Source organism: Garra rufa, chromosome 1 (genome assembly GCF_049309525.1).
Source record: "Garra rufa chromosome 1, GarRuf1.0, whole genome shotgun sequence".
Lineage (NCBI taxonomy): Eukaryota > Metazoa > Chordata > Actinopteri > Cypriniformes > Cyprinidae > Garra > Garra rufa.
Genome location: NC_133361.1, coordinates 43626221 through 43644104, shown reverse-complemented (window position 1 = coordinate 43644104; position 17884 = coordinate 43626221). Strand labels below are relative to the sequence as shown.

Below are 17884 nucleotides of genomic sequence, written 5' to 3'. Positions count from 1 at the left end.
ATGACAGCGACTGCTCCCAAGAAGCCGGTCCAGACAGCAGATAAATTACTGCCCGAAATACATTCATCACTCAATAAACTGAAGACATCCAGGAAGGCTGAAATATGGCTGGACGTCACATTGAAAGTCAGAAGTAACATTGCTGATCTAGGGCAGTCACACTTTAGCTTTACTGCTGTTAATGATTCTCATATAGTTACAGTGAGGTCAATAAGTATTTGATCACCCTGTGATTTTGCAAGTTCTCTTAGTTAGAAATCATGGAGGGGTCTACAATTTTCAGCATAGGTGCATTTCCACTGTGAGAGACAGAATCTGAAAATAAAAATCCAGAAATCACATAGTATGATTTTTGTAACAATTTATTTGTGAATTACTGTGTCAAATAAGTATTTGATCACTTGAGTCAAAAAGTTTTAATATTTGGTACAGAAGCCTTTGTTTACAATTACAAAGGTCAAACGGTTCCTGTAGTTCTTCACCAGGTTTGCACACACTGCAGGAGAGATTTTGGCCCACTCCTCCATACAGATCTTCTCTAGATCTCTCAGGTTTCAGGGCTGTCGCTGAGCAACATGGAGTTTCAGCTCCCTCCAAAGATTTTCTATTGGATTTAGGTCTGGAGACTGGCTAGGCCACTCCAGAACCTTGATATGCTTCTTACGGAGCCACTCCTTGGTTTTCCTGGCTGTGTGCTTTGGGTCATTGTCATGTTGGAAGACCCAGCCACGACCCATCTTTAATGCTCTGACTAAGGGAAGGAGGTTTTTGCCCAATATGTCACAATACATGGCCCCTTTCATCCTCTCCTTAACACAGTGCAGTCGTCCTGTCCCCTGTGCAGAAAAACTCCCCCAGAGCATGATGCTTCCAGCCCCATGCTTCACTGTAGGTATGGTATTATTGGGATGAATACTCATCATTCTTCTTCCTCCAAACAAGGCAAATGGAGTTAAGACCAAAAAGTTCTACTTTGGTCTCATCTGACAACAGGACTTTCTCCCATGGCTCCTCTGGATCATCCAGATGGTCCCTGGCAAACTTCAGACGGGCCTGGACATGGGCTGACTTAAGCAGGGGAAACTTCTGTGCGATGCAAGATTTTAAACCATGACGTCTTTGTGTATTACTGATAGTAGCCTTGGAAACGATGGTCCCAGCTGTCTTCACGGCATTGACCAGCTCCTCCTGTGTAGTTCTGGGCTGATTCTTCACCATTCTTAGCATCATTGATACACCACGAGGAGAGATCTTCCGTGGGGCCCCAGTCCGAGGGACACTGACAGTCATCATTAGCCTCTTCCATTTTCTGACAATTGATCCAACAATTGTTCTTTTTATTCATCAAGCTGCTTGGCAATTGCCCCATAGCCCTTTCCAGCTTGGTGAAGGTCTACCATTTGGTTTCTTGTGTCTTTTGACAGCTCTTTGGTTTTGCCCATGTTGCTACTTAGGTTGTGTCCAAATTCAGGGTCTGCATCCTCCTTAGGATCCTTCCTACCCGGTTGAAGGAGGAGGGGTCCTCCGACGACCACAAAACCCAGAAGTAGGTGTCTGTGAATTTGGACAGCCTACCCTTCTTTCAGTTCCCTCCCTTACCCGTTGCTCATATCCTGTCGCCTAGCAACCGTGACAGCGTTCGGTCTGCTCTTTAGTCCCTAAAAGCGTTAAAAACACCTTCAATCACTAACAAGAAATTAGCTGTGTGTAAGGGGATATTCACACAGGCAGTATGAAAGAAGCTAGTTTACGAAAGTGATGTTTTTTTAACATATAAACGTACAAATGTAAAAAAAATATGCTTAACGCTAAAACCAAAGGCCTAACTAGACAACCGCTGTAAAAAAATATTTTTTGAAACACCAGTTTTTTTAAAACTTACATCGAAAAGCATATTCCTCTACCGCTCGCATCGTCCGCCATTATTTGAAAATTCTGGAAGCGCTCTGCCGAAAGGAATTATGGGATAGGTAGGACGGGAAAGGATCCACCAGAACCATCCTTCCAATTCGGGGAAAAGGAGGACGTATTTGTTGGCCGCATTTGAAGGATCCTACGAATTTGGACAGCCTTCGTCGCGGCGCTGTAACGTAGCATCCTTCAAATGAGTCCTCCGAAGGATGTAGACCCTGAATTTAGACACAGCTTAGACTTTGGCTGATTGTGGGGTGCACAGGTGTCTTTATGACAGCTAACGACCTCAAACAGGTGCTACTAATTTAGAATCATGAGCAGAGTGTAGCTGGACTATTTAAAAGCAAAATAACAGGTCTTTGAGGGTCAGAAATCTGGCTGATAAGCAAGTGATCAAATACTTATTTGACACAGTAATTCACAAATAAATAGTTTAAAAAAATTATACAATGTGATTTCCTTATTTTTATTTTTAGATTCTGTCTCTCACAGTGGAAATGCACCTATGCTGAAAATTGTAGACCCCTCCATGATTTCTAAGTAAGAGAACTTGCAAAATCACAGAGTGATCAAATACTTATTGACCTCACTGTATTTGTTTTGTATGCTCCTGTCTGGAAAAGTGACTTATTATACTAAAATTTTTATGGAACCACAAACTAAGAGGACTAACTAATGGCACTGGCAGTGTAACAAACTGCATGTCTGAGTCTGTAAACTAACTGCATAACACAAGTCTGAAAAGGTACATTTGTGTGTGTGTGTGTACTGATTAAGCAAATGCCAGAGTTCATTTCCAAGTCTCTCTCACCTGAATCTCTCCAAGTTGTCTCAGCAGATCCTGTTAAATGAGAGAAATTAATCTATTAGCCATTCTCTTCTGCAGCATTATCAAATGCAAAGATCAGACACACATGCTTATACTTGAAATGCTTAAAATTAAATGGAAACTTGGATTGGATAGAGAAGGGAAAGCAGCCAATAAGTGTCAGGCATACATGGGAACTCCTTCAATACTGTTTGGAAAGCTTATCAGAATGCACTTCATGAAGTTGGTTGTGAAAATGTGTTTAAAAAGGTGTTATCAAAGCACAGTGAAATAATAATTTGGTCACAACATAATTCAGTTTTCTTCCATTTGTGTACATTCTTATTACTTTATTTAGCAATCTGGGGGAAAATAAGCATGTGTGTCCAAACTTTTGACTTTTATATAAAGTAAAACACCATTATGAACTAAATGAACCATGATAATAATAAACATTATTATTTTTTTCCTACAGAGGCATTTGACAGAGCAATCTAGTAATAAATCTCATGGTAAAAGTGTAAAAATGCTGACAGTGTACCTGGGACCTTGGACCTGGCACAGCAGTTTTCATGGATGGGGCGTCATATTCAAACTCAGAAACAGTCTTTGTGGCAGTTTTGCTGACATATCTGGAGCCTAATGCAAAAAATAGATAAATAAATATGACTACGTATTTTATTCATTTCAGTCACTCTTATTATGCAGTGAATTTTCCCCCTCATGACTTAATATGCTGGATAAAATATTGTTCCATCCAAAGTAAGCTCGTTACAAAAATGGAAATCCTACTACAAGAAAAATGTATTAATATCACATTTAACTAAAATCATATGTGACCCTGGACCACAAAATCAGTCTTAAGTAGCATGGGTATATTTGTAGCAATAGCCAAAAACGCACTAGGTCCATTTTTATTTGATGACAAAAATCATTAGAATATTATGTAAAGATCATGGTCCATTAAGATATTTAATAAATTTCCTACCGAAAATAGATCAAAACTTAATTTTTGATTAGTTATATGCAACGCTAAGAACGTCATTTGGACAACTTTAAATTTTTCTCAATTTTTAGATTTTCTTTCTGTACCCTCAGATTCCAGATTTTCAAATAGTAGTATCTCGGCCAAATATTGTCCTGTCCTAACATTATTTATTCAGCGTTCATATGTATAAATCTCTTTTTTTTTTTTAAATTGACCCTTATGACTGGTTTTGTGATCCAGGGTCATATCATTTTCCTATTTCGTTTTGAAAAGATGTTATCATCCATGTCCCCGATTGCTGTGCACTAACTAAATTAAAACCAACATGTTTAATAGATTTTTGTTTAAATTACTGATGTATAAATAATCCAATCTGGTGTCCTTTTATAGATATTTGTCCTTAAATGAGTAGTTCACTTCCAGAACAAAAATGTACAGATAATGTACTCACCCCCTTGTCATCCAAGATGTTCATGTCTTTCTTTCTTCAGTCAATAAGAAATTATGTTTCTTGAGAAAAACATTTCAGGATTTCTCTCCATATAGTGGACTTCGGTGGTGCCCCCAACTTTGAACTTCCAAAATGCAGTTTAAATGCAGCTTTAAACGGCTCTAAATTATCCTAGCCGAGGTAGAAGGGTTTTATCTAGCAAAACGATCTGTTATATATTTTTCTTTTTAAACAAATCAACAATTTCTATACTTTTTAACCTCAAACGTTCGTCTATGTCTGCGTTTTTTCCGGTTCAAGCCAGTTAGGGTATGTCTAAAAACTCCCATCTGGTTTTCTTCCCCAACTTCAAAATGTCCTACATCAATGCAAAAGTACCAACCCAGTGTTTACAAAGTGAATGATCAAAAAAATGTTAAGCGCCCTTTACAATAAAAGGTAAAACAGCAATGTAGGATGATTTTGAAATTGAAGAAGAAAACGGGATGGGAGTTTTTCGGCATACCCTAACTGTATTGACCCAGATCACACAGACTACACATGCGCATCGCAAAGACAAGACAAGATGAACATTTGAGGTTAAAAAGTATATACATTTTCTGATTGTTTCTAAAATAACCCATTATTTTACTAGATAAGACCCTTGGGGGCAGCCGTGGCCTAATGGTTAGAGAGTCAGACTTGTAACCCAAAGGTTGCAGGTTCAAATCTCAGGTACAACAGGGGTTGTAGGTGGGGAGAGTGAATTACCAGTGCTCTCTCCACCCTCAATACCACGACTGAGGTGAATCCCTTGAGCAAGGCACCGAACCCCCAACTGCTCCCTGGGCACCGCAGCAATGCCCACTGCTGTGTGTGTGTGTGTGTGTGCACTTGGATGGGTAAAATGCAGAGCACATACTTGGGGTTTGTGCTCTTTGGGTCACCATACTTGGCCTCACGTTACCTCCTTTCCTTTCTTCCTTGGCTGGGATCATTTCGAGCCCTTTGAAGCTGCATTTAAATTGCATTTTGGAAGTTCACACTTAGGGGCACTATACATATCCATTATATGAAGAGAAATCCTGAAATGCTTTCCTCAAAAAATATAATTTCTTTACGACTGAAGAAAGAAAGACATTAAAATCTTGGATGACAAGGGGTTGAGTACATTACGTGCAATATATTTGAACAGTGGCCAACGAATACAACTAAGCAGCCACAAAATGTCTTTTATGGCTGTATTTGAACAGTAGTAACCTCTTGAGGGGCTACATAAGTTCACAAAGGGGAATGGGATGTTCTCACTACTGAGTCATTGATTAATAAAGGATGACGTCAGGATTGAATCAGTGTGAACAGCCACTGAAGGACAAGCCATGCACAGACTTTCTACGAATGCAGAATTCACTAGCCCAGGCTGGACAGAACCAGATCCCAGTAACTCATTTACATGATTAAGAAACTTTGAACTGTGCTCCTCGACATTCAGCTCCATAACCAGGGCTCGAAATTAACATTTTTTACTTGTTAGCACTATTAAACCTAACTTACAAAAATTATATCACAAACAAAAACTTAGGAACACCCACTGAAACTGAAGGAGCACCAACGCTGCTGTTAACCTGATGATTAAAAACTTCAACAATTGAACCTGACCCTGATTTATTTTGCCACACTTTTGTCCTAACATTTACTGTTCACTTCCTAAGCTGAACATGGAGTTGCATCACTTCGATAAAGTCTCTGTGACAACTCTAGCTCTTTTCGAGGGTCACTGGAAGGTTGAGAACATTACAGTCTCTGTCCTCTATCTGACCGAGGAGTTAAACAAGCTTTTAAGACTGGAGGGTATCTTGGTCCTCCATCTCTCAGTGGTATTTTTACCTGGAGTGGCAAGACGGAGGTTTTGCTGAAGGGAGATGGCCAGCTGGCGGGTCAGGAGTGAGGAAGCCATGTGTAGCACTCACTGAGACAAAGATGAAGACTGTGAGAGACAGACAGCACACAGCACCTGCCTTTCACTTCACCTGAGAAAAGACAAAAAAGAGATACGATAGCTTATGGAAAGGTCACAATCAAAGACTTTCTGATACATACATAATACAAATCCCCAGGTCACAATATTTACAATTTTATGCAACATAAAAAGAAACAAAGGTTTAATGTACAACTTAAATATACTGTTTTAGACTAGCCTCAGGAGGCAAAGGAGGCAGTAAAAAAAAAATAATGCCAATATTACTAAATATAACATTAAAAAGTGTATAAATCTTGTTCTTATAAAGAAACACTGCCTAACAGCGACACCAGCAGGTAAAGTTACAATGGGAGTCTATCTCTCTCTTGTATAATTAACATAATTTGTTAACACTAGTGTGCCGTGACAGGTGGTCGGGTGTGCCGTGGAAAATTATCGAAAACTAATCTCTATTATATTTAGTTATTATTATTTTAAATCAGTGCTATTGGTAATCGTTGTGCCTGTTTGTGGGTTTTACAAATATTTAACCAATGAAAAGCATTCAGAAGAGCTTGTGACTAAACTTCACAACGCCGTTGGATTCTCAAATTGTCAGTCAAACCTCATAACTCCACCCCACCTCCATTCAGATTAAAGTACCACTTTTATTACGAAAATCTAAAACAATTATCTGTTGAATATCTTGTTAACTTTCTTATATTGAATGCAAAAGTTTTCATTCATAAGCAAAAATGGCTTAAATCTTTTTTTTTTTTAATTTTTTGCATTATATTCTAAAAGGATGTACATTCAGAATAAAGTAGCATGATGCGCAGTTTGAAGAAAGACGTCTACTTCTTTGCAAAAATAATAATATTTTTAATAAGAACAGTGTTTTCTATAAACTACCTATAAAGCCTAATGTTTCTCTGTGTTTGAAGTGCAGAGAAGTGTCTTATTTTCTCTTGTGGTCTATATGTAAACATCTTTTATGTGAAATATCTTATTCAGGTTAGTACTAAATCAACAATAACATGCATTTTGTATGATCCCTCTTATTTCTGTAGCCTCTAAAGGGCAGTACTAAATGAAAAAATATGATATTTAGGCAAAACAAGAAAAAAAGTACACATCTCCATTCTCCATGCGTTCAAAAGTTTTCACCCCCAGCTCTTAATGCATTGTTTTTCCTTCTGAAGCATCAGTGAGTGTTTGAACCTTCTGTAATAGTTGCATATGAGTCCCTCAGATGTCCTCAGTGTGAAAAGATGGATCTCAAAATCATACAGTCATTGTTGGAAAGGGTTCAAATGTTTAGATAGCACCACAGAGTCAGTGTTCACAATATTCAGTGAAATCAATCTACAAACAGCTTGTCTCTACAAATAGCTGTCTCTGCATATTCATTTGGGACTGAAGGAAGTATTTTAACATCACCATTTACGCCTTTGTGCTGAAATTTTTTTTTATCAGGCACTGATTAACTAACAGATGGGAGCAAATCTTACAGTCTGCAAAGTGAGAGTCCTGGGATCAGGCTTCAGTACCATAGACAGTTCCTCTTTCCCTGAGCAGCAGGTTCAGCCATGCCCATCAATCCTGTCCTACTCCAGCGGTCCTGACAGTCGGCCCTCACGCCACTTAATTAAAGCACAGTTGATTGGTGTTAATTACAACTAGTCTTAGACACTTCCTGGCCCTCAGATGATCTTTTTGCACTGCGGAACCATTACAGTCGTTTCTTGGGATGGAAAGTCTTGTGAGGACGATGCTTGGGGCAGCAGACAAGTGACTAACGCTGTGACTTTTAAGTACCGTTAAACCTTCCCAACAGGCACAGGGTTCAGGGAACCCGAGCTCACTCGGCCACACTTTAGCGCTAAGATTAATTGGGACGAATAGTCCTGCCTAAAGGGAAAAGCCAACGCCTAAGGGAATCCCAACATATCCTCAGCTCTCATAATGAGGAGCAGCATGGTGATGGTATGCAAATGTCATGCACAAAATATTCTTGCCCAAAATAAACACCATGTTTTGTTTTGTTTTTTCTTAACCAATATTATTCCTCCTTGCTTTATATGTCATGGCGTATTTTCCATCACAGTCTGGACATGGGAAGGCTGAGAATCAGTGTTCCTGCTCTGTTGAAAGAAAGCTAGTCTTATGTGTTTGCTTGTCCAAAGGAATCAATTCAGAGGCAAGAACTGACCGCCCGCTGGACATCGGAGCAAACCCACGGCATCTTTATTCATGCAGGAGAGAAGAAGCAGAAAGTGCATCTCTTATGTGCTCTAGATCTGAGGACGCTTACGCAATCGAAGCAGCAGAAGCAAGAAAAATCCAGACGCTCCGTCTCTCAGAAGCACCCCAACCAGACGGCTCATCGACCGGATAGAACTGGTTCAGAAAATATGTGTTACACAAGCCCGTTGTCATGCGCCTGTGAGAATGCAGCAAGCAAAATGGGTTAAACTAGTTTAATGGCCGAGGGGCGACAACTTGACTGATGGAGCTGATTTGCCTTTCTCAAGTAAAAGGGGCTAATTTCATTTCATTGAACAGTCAATGAAAAAAAGTACACTAATTACAAGCATCGATAAATGCAATATAACAAAGTTACATTATTCAATACAATTCAAATGTTTGGGGTTGGTACATTTTTACTTTTTTTTTTTAAAGACATCTCTTATGTTCACCAAGGCTGCATTTATTTCCAAAAATAAATTCCAAAAAATACAATAAATATTATTACAATTTAAAAAAGGCATTTTCTATTTTAATGTATTTTAAAATATCATTTATTTCTGTGATGCCAAAGTTGAATTTTCAGCATCATTACTATTCTGATATGTTGAATTGATGTTTGTGATATTTTCCACCACTAAAATAAAAAGGCAATTCTGACTTTTTATCTCAGAATTCTGACAATTTTCTGACAATTGCGATCATACAGAATTGCCTGATATAAACTCGGAATTGTGAGAAACTGCGGGATATAAACAATTCTGACTTTTCTTCGAGATATAAACCTGCAATTCTAAGAAATAAAGTAAAAATTTAGAGAAAATCAATTCTTACTTTATAATTTGCAATTGCTAGTTATCTAGTCAGAATTGTGAGATATAAACTTGCAATTCTGAGAACATTTTTTCCCTCAAAATTGGACTTTATAACTCACAATTGCGAGAATAAAATACAGAATTGTGAGATACAAATTCACATTTGCGAGAAAAAGATATAAACTCACAGTTTTGGCTTTTTTCTCAGAGTTGCGTGACACAAATTTGCAACTTCAAGTTATGATGAAGTCAGAATTTTACGATATAAACTTGCAAATCTGACTTTTTTCAGAATTGTATGATATAAACTCACAACTGTGAGTTATGAAATCAGAACTGTGACATATAAATTCACAATTCTGTAAAATAAAGTCGTAATTCTAAAAAACTGAGAGAGAAAAAAAATCACAATTCAAACAAGACTTTTTGAGAGTTTATGATATATTGCGAGTTTACATCCCAAAATTCCCACAAATTTTTGTGAGAAAAAAGACAGAATTGCAAGATACAAAAAAGTCAGAAATGTCAGAGTTTTTAATCTTGCAATTCTGACTTTATTTCTCGCAATTGTGAAAAAAAGTCTGAAAAAAAATCTGAATTGTGAGATTAAAAGTCGCAATAACCTTTTTTTATTTTTTATTCAGTGGCAGAAACAGGGTCCCACAATTTGAAGCAGAGATCTCGTAACATTATAAATATCATTACGCTCACTTTTGAAATTGTTTTTCAGTAACACATTTAACACTGCTGTCTGGCTGGCCAACAGATGTGGATTTGTTGAAACTGCAAGAATGGTTTGTGAAAAGATGAAAGTCATAAACATTGTTTATTGTGCATTGATTTCCAGCTTAAGAGTGTGTTTATGAATTTTTATAAATCTGCGTTTGGAACATCATATACATTACAGCTGTATTTATAGAAATCTAGCAATTCAAATTAAAGCCTAACTTGGCAAATAAAGCTGTTTAAATGAAAGTAAAACGTGTAAACAACAAAAGATAAATCTGAACTGGCTGACCAAACAACCTCAAAGAAAAAAAAATCATTATTATTGATCCCTGATGATGATGAGAGAGGACTGTACAGGCAAAAAAACACTACAAATACACGACCACAGCCACCTTCAAGGTCCTTTAAAAACATTACATGAGCTTTAAATTATCTTTATTTTCAGCATAAACGCCAAATCAACACTCTTTGCTCAAATCGCACTTCATTCTCTCTCAACTCAAGCACAGCTAATCTAGGGCTGGGCGATTAATCGAAAAATAATCGAAATCGACATTCAGAACCTATAATCGATCAAATGTTTCCAGGTCGATTATTTCGATTACTTTCCCTTTAAAAACAGTACCGCGTGTGGAGTCACGTGACCCCGCTCCGTTACATTACGTTATTCCGCCGACATGTCCATGGAGAGCTCAAAAAATTTACAGGATATACAAGAGTAATTTTGTTTAGAAGACAGTGCTTATTTTCTACTTTGAAAGTGCATTTTTGGTTTTCTGCCGAAAGACTTTTATCACCGAAACAACACGGCCGAAACAGTATGTTGACACAAACAGAAACCGCAGCCTGCACGTGCTTGTCTGAAGCAACACGTCTGCGGTGTGGAAGTATGGAAAGACCCACGGATAGCGATTTGTAAAACTTGTTTTGCCGAAATTTCCAGAGGGGTTGTGTCTGCAGTCGTGCGTGCAGTGATAAGAGCAGAGATCGAGACAAGATGCAGCTTTCAGTGAGTGAAAAACATTTAAGTTGGTGTTACGTCACAATATTTTAAAGATATGTCTTTTCATACTGTATTTTTATTAATATTTATGTTTTAAACCATGGAGTTGAGCCAATGGATATCACACAAGCAACGTGAAAACTGCGCAATGTTAAAATGAAAGTGAAAACGGATTTTCAGCATCTGACGTGCATTCTCTCAGAGACAATGAGAGACGATTATACTTCATATGCTGATATTAATTTAGTCCCCTAATATTTTCCTTGTGCCCTGAATATGGTGGGAAACGTATAAAAAGAAACGTATATTGTGCAAGGTTTGTTTCAGAAAATCGGTTCTTGAAATAAAGCTCTTAATTTTAATTGAAAACTGCAGTGTTATTAGGGGTTAAGAAAGTATTAATTATGATTTCAGGTGTTAAATGTGGGGACTGAAAGACAAGAAATGATGAAACTTAAAAAGGCTATCCATTGAATAAATCTGAGCGCTGCACGTTTCAAAGTCATTTGTTGCGCTGCTTTGTATACCAGTCTGACAGCGCCTCCTGCTGGAAGAGAAACGCGTAGACTTGTAAATGTGAATTTTTTTACAGTCTATGATGTGATGGATCCAGAAGATAATGTTATAAAAATGTAAACGATTAAACAATTTAAACAAAGGCAGTAAAATATATGTATATGTCAAGTAATAAAATACTTGATTGATAATAATTGTTTAAATTAATATAATTGATTTATTCTTTGAAACTTTAATATTAATGTATGCAATTGCAATGCCTTGATTCTAGTAAGATTAGTACACAGTCATAGCCATAAAAGGAATGGTACTAATAATTGGCATAATTCTTTCGGGGTTTCGGTTTTCGGCCTTGGTTTCCTCTTTTTCGGTTTTCGGTTTCGGCCAAGAATTTTCATTTCGGTGCATCCCTACTTGTCAGTGAACTATGAGGGCAAAAAAATAAATATTATATAAATATAATTAAATATAATTTTATTAATAAATAAAATAATCGTTCATTAATCGTAATCGAGTTAAAATGTTCAATTAATCGAGATTTTGATTTTAGGCCAAATCGCCCAGCCCTAAGCTAATCAATATTCATCAGGGGTCTCTGCGTGGTCACTGCGCTGAGGGACCATTTCAAAGCCAACAATAGCCGCCTGTGCTGGATTACACAACTCCTAGCCGCCACCAATCCCCCAGCTCCTCTTCCTCTCAGCTCAGAGTGTGAACCAAAGCCAGCGGTCCACGACAGCCATGAGCAACAGCACCAACCGCGAAGCCATTTTTCAAATGCTAATTTTCTGGTGTTACGTAACACAACCCTGTGAGCGGCTCCCCTCGATAAAGGAGCCAGATAACATCGGTAGAAGTAAGCAACAAGACATGAAAGAGTCTACAGAATGCAAACATATGAAGCTCATTTTCAAACCTTACAGATGACAAAAGGTGATGAACTAATCTTTAACTGATCTTAATTTAAAAAAAGATAGTAGAAGCAATTTTGCTTTGTGTTTGTGAAATCATCATCATAATCCCGATCAGATAATTAATACTAAATGAAATTTGATCACTGGTTACTGATAACATTGAGCTCACTAAAGACACTGAGCTGTCAGTGGAGAATAAGAGCATGGTTCATTGCGCATAATGCTCATCTCTAACCCCGTTGAAGCCTATTGGTAAACTTCATTACACCAATTCCTCTCTGCATGGCTTAAACAGCCTATTAGGTCATGCAAAAGTCATTTTCTCAAATGAACACAGCAAAAGATTCAAACCACTCATGCTTTCCCCTGTATATTTCATTAAAAACTAAGAATCTGAATTTGAAAGACGACTAATATAAAGAGTCAGTCAAAATCAGAGAGGTTATGTAGTTGAAATGTCTTTTAATCAGTCTCCGTAGCAACAGTACATGAAAAAGGGGACATTCTGAGGGATTGAAGAGGTAAAACCTCTCCAAACTGATAAATACCGCAAGACAGTTGCCAAGGGAACCAGCTGAGGAAAACAATTGTACTACTGGCTGTCTTTCTTGTTTGGATGACAGATCGACCTCTGTAGGGAAAACTATGGTGCTATTAAAAGGATAAATCCTAGTTAAAAAGCAATAGGCCATGTTTTATGCATGGCTATAAATACCTCAATAATAAGAAATCCATGGCTGATTCATTTAAAACATTGTGTGACAGACAGTATTGCAGAATTAATCTGCTCACCATCAGATGGGAAGGTGCTATGAAGAAGAGCCAAACTATACTGTCACCAGTTTTCAACATCTTTGTCTGTACATGTAGACTATCATCGCAAATATGCTGCCTGAAAACATTAAGCATTCCCGAAAACCTGTTCTCTATAATTCAATTACTAAGTAGGCGTTTTGTGTGTCAAGCATTGTGCTGTAAATCTATGTAAAACTGTTAAAACGATGAAATTTGATGGAAAATGAAACGATGAAAAAGACTGTAAAAATGCTACACTTGTGTGAAAACTGTAAACTGGTAAACTTTGCATTGCATTAAAACCATAAGGGTCATAAGGGTCAGTTTTTTGAACTTGAGATTTATACACCATCTGAAAGCTGAATAAATAAGCTTTCCAGTGATATATGGTCTGTTAGGTTAAGGCAATATTTGACAAAAATCTGAAATCTGAGGGTGCAAAAAAATCGAAATATTGAGAAAATTGACTGTCCAAATGAAGTTCTTAGCAATGCATATTACTAATCAAAAATTAAGATGTTATATATTTGCAGAAAGAAATTTACAAAATATCTTCACGGAGCATGATCTTTTCTTAACATCTTAATGATTTTTGGCATTTGGCATTTTTTTCCAGGGTCACCTATATTGTCTTGCTTAGCATTTAAACTAAAGGGTCAGTTTTTGTGTTAAATATCTATCATCCTCCCAAATTAATAACTTCATGATTTACTGAGTTTTTGACACTTGCAAGTGGTGATTTAAAACATTCATGTTGACAACTTGGATTGCAATAATGCTGTGAGCTTTATGATACTCAATCTTTTGTTTCTTATTTTTGCTATCAGATATTTTTATACAATTTTAAGGTATTAATCTGATTTTGTTGCTTGAGGTAGATTGGTTAATTAAAGCAATAAGCCCTAAGAAGCCGTGGTTTACAGTAAATTGACCCTCCGTGTCATGTCTAACATTGCCCCTTCAGCTGTTATAAATTCATTGTAAACCATGGCTTCACTGGGCTTATTGCTTTTATAAAACGGTTATTCCATATACTTAGTATGGTTTCACTAATAAAACAGAGCAAATCAAGAACATTAATCTCCTGCCAAACAATGTGGTTGCAAACGGTTGTGGCTTGTGGTTTTGTAACCATTAAATTGATTGTAGGGATGCACCAAAATTTCCCCCATGTATTTTGCCAATTTTCTTCACATTGCATAAATTAAATAGCCAAAATGTGCTTTTTACAGTCATGATCATACAGTAACCAGCAACAACCATGCCTTTCTTTTCTCATGGAAGACATGTGATGTGGTTCTAAACAGTCTCTCGCTGTCGGTGCTTGTAATGATATTTGATCTTTCTCAGACAGTTTTAAATGTTTCCACACTGCCGACATGTTTGCTGCATTAGTGCGCGCCTCTATTTGATCATGTCACGTCATGGTTCGGTATAATTTATTCAGCCTTTTCACTTATTCGGCCAAACACCGTAAGACCTTTTTTTTGCTATTTTCTGCCAAATAATTTTTTAGTTGCCGAACATTCGGTGCATCCTTAATTGATATTATTTTTCACACAATAAATAGTCCTGCAGTGTTCAATGTTGAATTCAACAACATTATTGCAGGAGATAGAGCAAACAAGTCTAAAGTTAAGTTTAGCATGATGACAGAGCATAAATCAACCACTGCTGAACATGGACGTTTAGGAAACACAACTCAAAAGAAGAAATTCAACAGTAATGTAAACTAGTGTATCAAATGTAAACATATTTGATAATAAAAAATTAGGTTTCTTGTCAAACAACACTTAAGCTTTAAATAATCTTACTAATTGAAATTGGTCTTTTGAGTTTCAGAGAAACAGGCTTATTTTAAAAAACTGCTAGATCTTGCAGGTTTGCATTGCACAACATCAGAAAGATCAGGCCCTTCCTAACAGAGCATGCTACACAGCTCCTCGTCCAGGACTACTGCAATGCTCTTTTAATGCTCTTTTAGCCGGTGTTCTGACGATTTTTGCTACCCTGTCAGATTTTGCTACCTCCCATTCAAACAGATGGTAGCGAAATTTGACAGCGAAAAATGCTACCTATCAGATTTTGCTTCCAGCATGATATTAATATGATGTGAGGGGTTATTAATTGCTTACACCTACTTCAACCCTAAACCTAACCTTACAGTATGAAAAATACAGTGTTTGTAGCATAATCTGATAGGTAGCATTATCAGATTATGCCACCAACACTGTATTTTTCATACTGTAAGGTTAGGTTTAGGGTTGAAGTAGGTGTAAGCAATTAATAACCCCTCACATCACATTAATATCATGCTGGAAGCAAAATCTGATAGGTAGCATTTTTCGCTTTATCTGTTTGAATGGGAGGTAGCAAAATCTGACAGGGTAGCAGAAATCGTCAGAACACCGGTCTTCCATGTACAATCAGACCTCTACAAATGATTCAGAATGCAGCAGCACGACTGATCTTCAATGAGCCCAAAAAGGCCCATGTCACACCTCTCTTTATATCTCTGCACTGGCTACCGGTTACAGCACGCATCAAATTCAAGACACTGATGCTGGCATATAGGACAGCCACCGGATCATCACCTGCCTACCTCCATTCACTACTACACATCTACACTCCCTCCAGATGTCTGAGATCCTCTAGTGAAAGACGCCTCATTGTACCACCACAGAGAGGCATGAAATCACTTTCCAGAACTTTCTCGTTCAATGTTCCTGCCTGGTGGAATGATCTTCCCACCCCTATCCGGAATTCAGTCTCCTTAACAGCTTTCAAGCGACTGCTGAAAACCCATCTTTTTCAACACTATGTGACTCTATATAAAAAAAAAATAAAAAAAAAATTCACCTCTCTTTCTCTATCCTCCCTCTCTAGCCTGTCTCCTCTCTTTCTTGATCTTCCCCTTCTAGCCTGCACTCTTCTAACAACGCCCGATATATGGTATTTTTGAGCACTTCCTATGTTGATCCGCCTCCTTAGGATGAATCACTTGTTGTATTCCCAATTGTTAGTCGCTTTGGATAAAAGCGTCTGCTAAATGAATAAATGTAAATGTAAATGTAAAAAGTCAGAGAGTTCAGTATGTACTATGTAGATACAGACTGTACTGTAAATATTGACCTGGTGTATAAACAGTCATGTCACCATTATCAGAAAACAACATCCATAGCAAAACTGATAAATACATGCTCTATATCTTTAAGTTTTAAAGTGTGTACACCTAAAAATGGAAAAATTGACGAAATTTAACCATGGTTTTACTATAGTAAATGTGCAACCATATTTTTTGAGGCATATTTACCATTTTTGATTATCACAGTTTTACTATAAATGCCAGGGCTAAACTATGGTTAGTGTAGCAAAACAATGGTTAATTTGTGGTTACCTTAGTTTAACATTAGTAAACATGTTTTTGTAGGGTTAACCATGGTTTATGGCAAAAACACAGTATTTGTGTGTATGTGTGTGTAAACAAAATGACAACAAAACAGTTCTATAGATCTCGTATTAATTCATTATGGTTTAATCAAGTCATATATAGAAACATTTTTTATTCAGTCTTAACCCATTTTAAGTATAAATCTAACAGCATTTTCTGAGGTTTATGTTTAAGACAAGAAAAATAAATGAAAACAAGGCTTAGTATCTTTTGCAATTTTTGCAATTTTGTTCTAGGGGAAATTTATCTTTTTAATATTGCAAAACAGGGCAAAAAATGCAGTCTCGTTCCCACTCGTTATGCCTACTAAATAAACAAAACAAAGCTTCAATCCACTATGAGAAGCAATAAATGAATGCATTTAAATGACAGGTGGCTGATGTTGTTTTTCTCAGTAGCACACGAAAAACTTGCTGCCCACAAAGCAGCTGGTGGAACTGAGACGCAACAGTATCCGGTTCCGACTGGATCTGACCTGTCAAACGGTTCTGGGAGCGAGACGTATGGAAGATATCGAATCGATGCAGCAGGCCAGTCCTCCTGTCTCATATCGCTGCAATGTTTCATAAAAACGCGCTAGCGATTGCATAAATGCACAACGAAGCGTTCTCATAGCGATGCCGCTATGTCTATTGCACAATAAACTTATGATTATGAATAAGAGAAAAAAAATCGCATGCTTATGCTCCGCGGTGAGAGCGCTGCTGCGTCTCTTTCGCCACAGTATTCGCTGCTGCTGCTGTAATGATACTTCAAGACATTTTAAGACTCACCTTTGTGCCTTCTTGCTGTACAAGAGGTAAAATCTAGCAGCTTCTTGGTTGAAGGATGCAAAAGAAGGAGATGAGCGCTGGAGTGAGAAACACAGACAGACTTTAAAACATCATTTGAAGTCTGGCCTTTTTCGCGAGAGGAGGGTTTTGCTGGGGGGATCCGCCGACTCCAGCCAATAGAGAGAGACTTGCAGCTCCCGGAAATGTCAGCTGCCTTGCACCGAGTACAGCTGTGTGCAGTCAGCACTTCATATTTCCCATAATGTAATCGAAGCTCCAGTCATGTAGTAGGGGGTTTGATTCATCTCGGTGACTCGAATCTTTTGAATCAAGGAGGACGCTGTTCGCAAAAAGATTCGTTCACTGTTTAATTCGCCACATATTTATGCCAGTAGGTGGCGCTATGAGTGAGTTATTAAATAGTTCAATTTAATTCGTTTAATCGATTCCTTACAAAACAGACAACGATTTAAATATGCATGTCTGCAAATGTACTTTGAGTCTTGCGTTTCAGAATCGCACAAATTATTGGCAAGAAGTT

General features: G+C 37.5%; 1 protein-coding gene across 1 annotated transcript in view; it reads right to left on the bottom strand.

The window, feature by feature from the left end:
• Window positions 1–17570, bottom strand: part of abat (4-aminobutyrate aminotransferase) — a 41113-nt gene extending 23543 nt beyond the window's left edge. The window contains exons 1-4 of the mRNA XM_073841100.1: window positions 17344–17570; window positions 6028–6170; window positions 3264–3361; window positions 2726–2755 (exon numbers count right to left, since the gene is read on the bottom strand). Coding sequence (XP_073697201.1) covers window positions 2726–2755; window positions 3264–3361; window positions 6028–6097 — 198 coding nt within the window. The 5' untranslated portion in view covers window positions 6098–6170; window positions 17344–17570. The remainder of the gene's footprint in view (window positions 1–2725; window positions 2756–3263; window positions 3362–6027; window positions 6171–17343) is intronic.
• Between the last annotated feature and the right edge of the window lie 314 nt (window positions 17571–17884).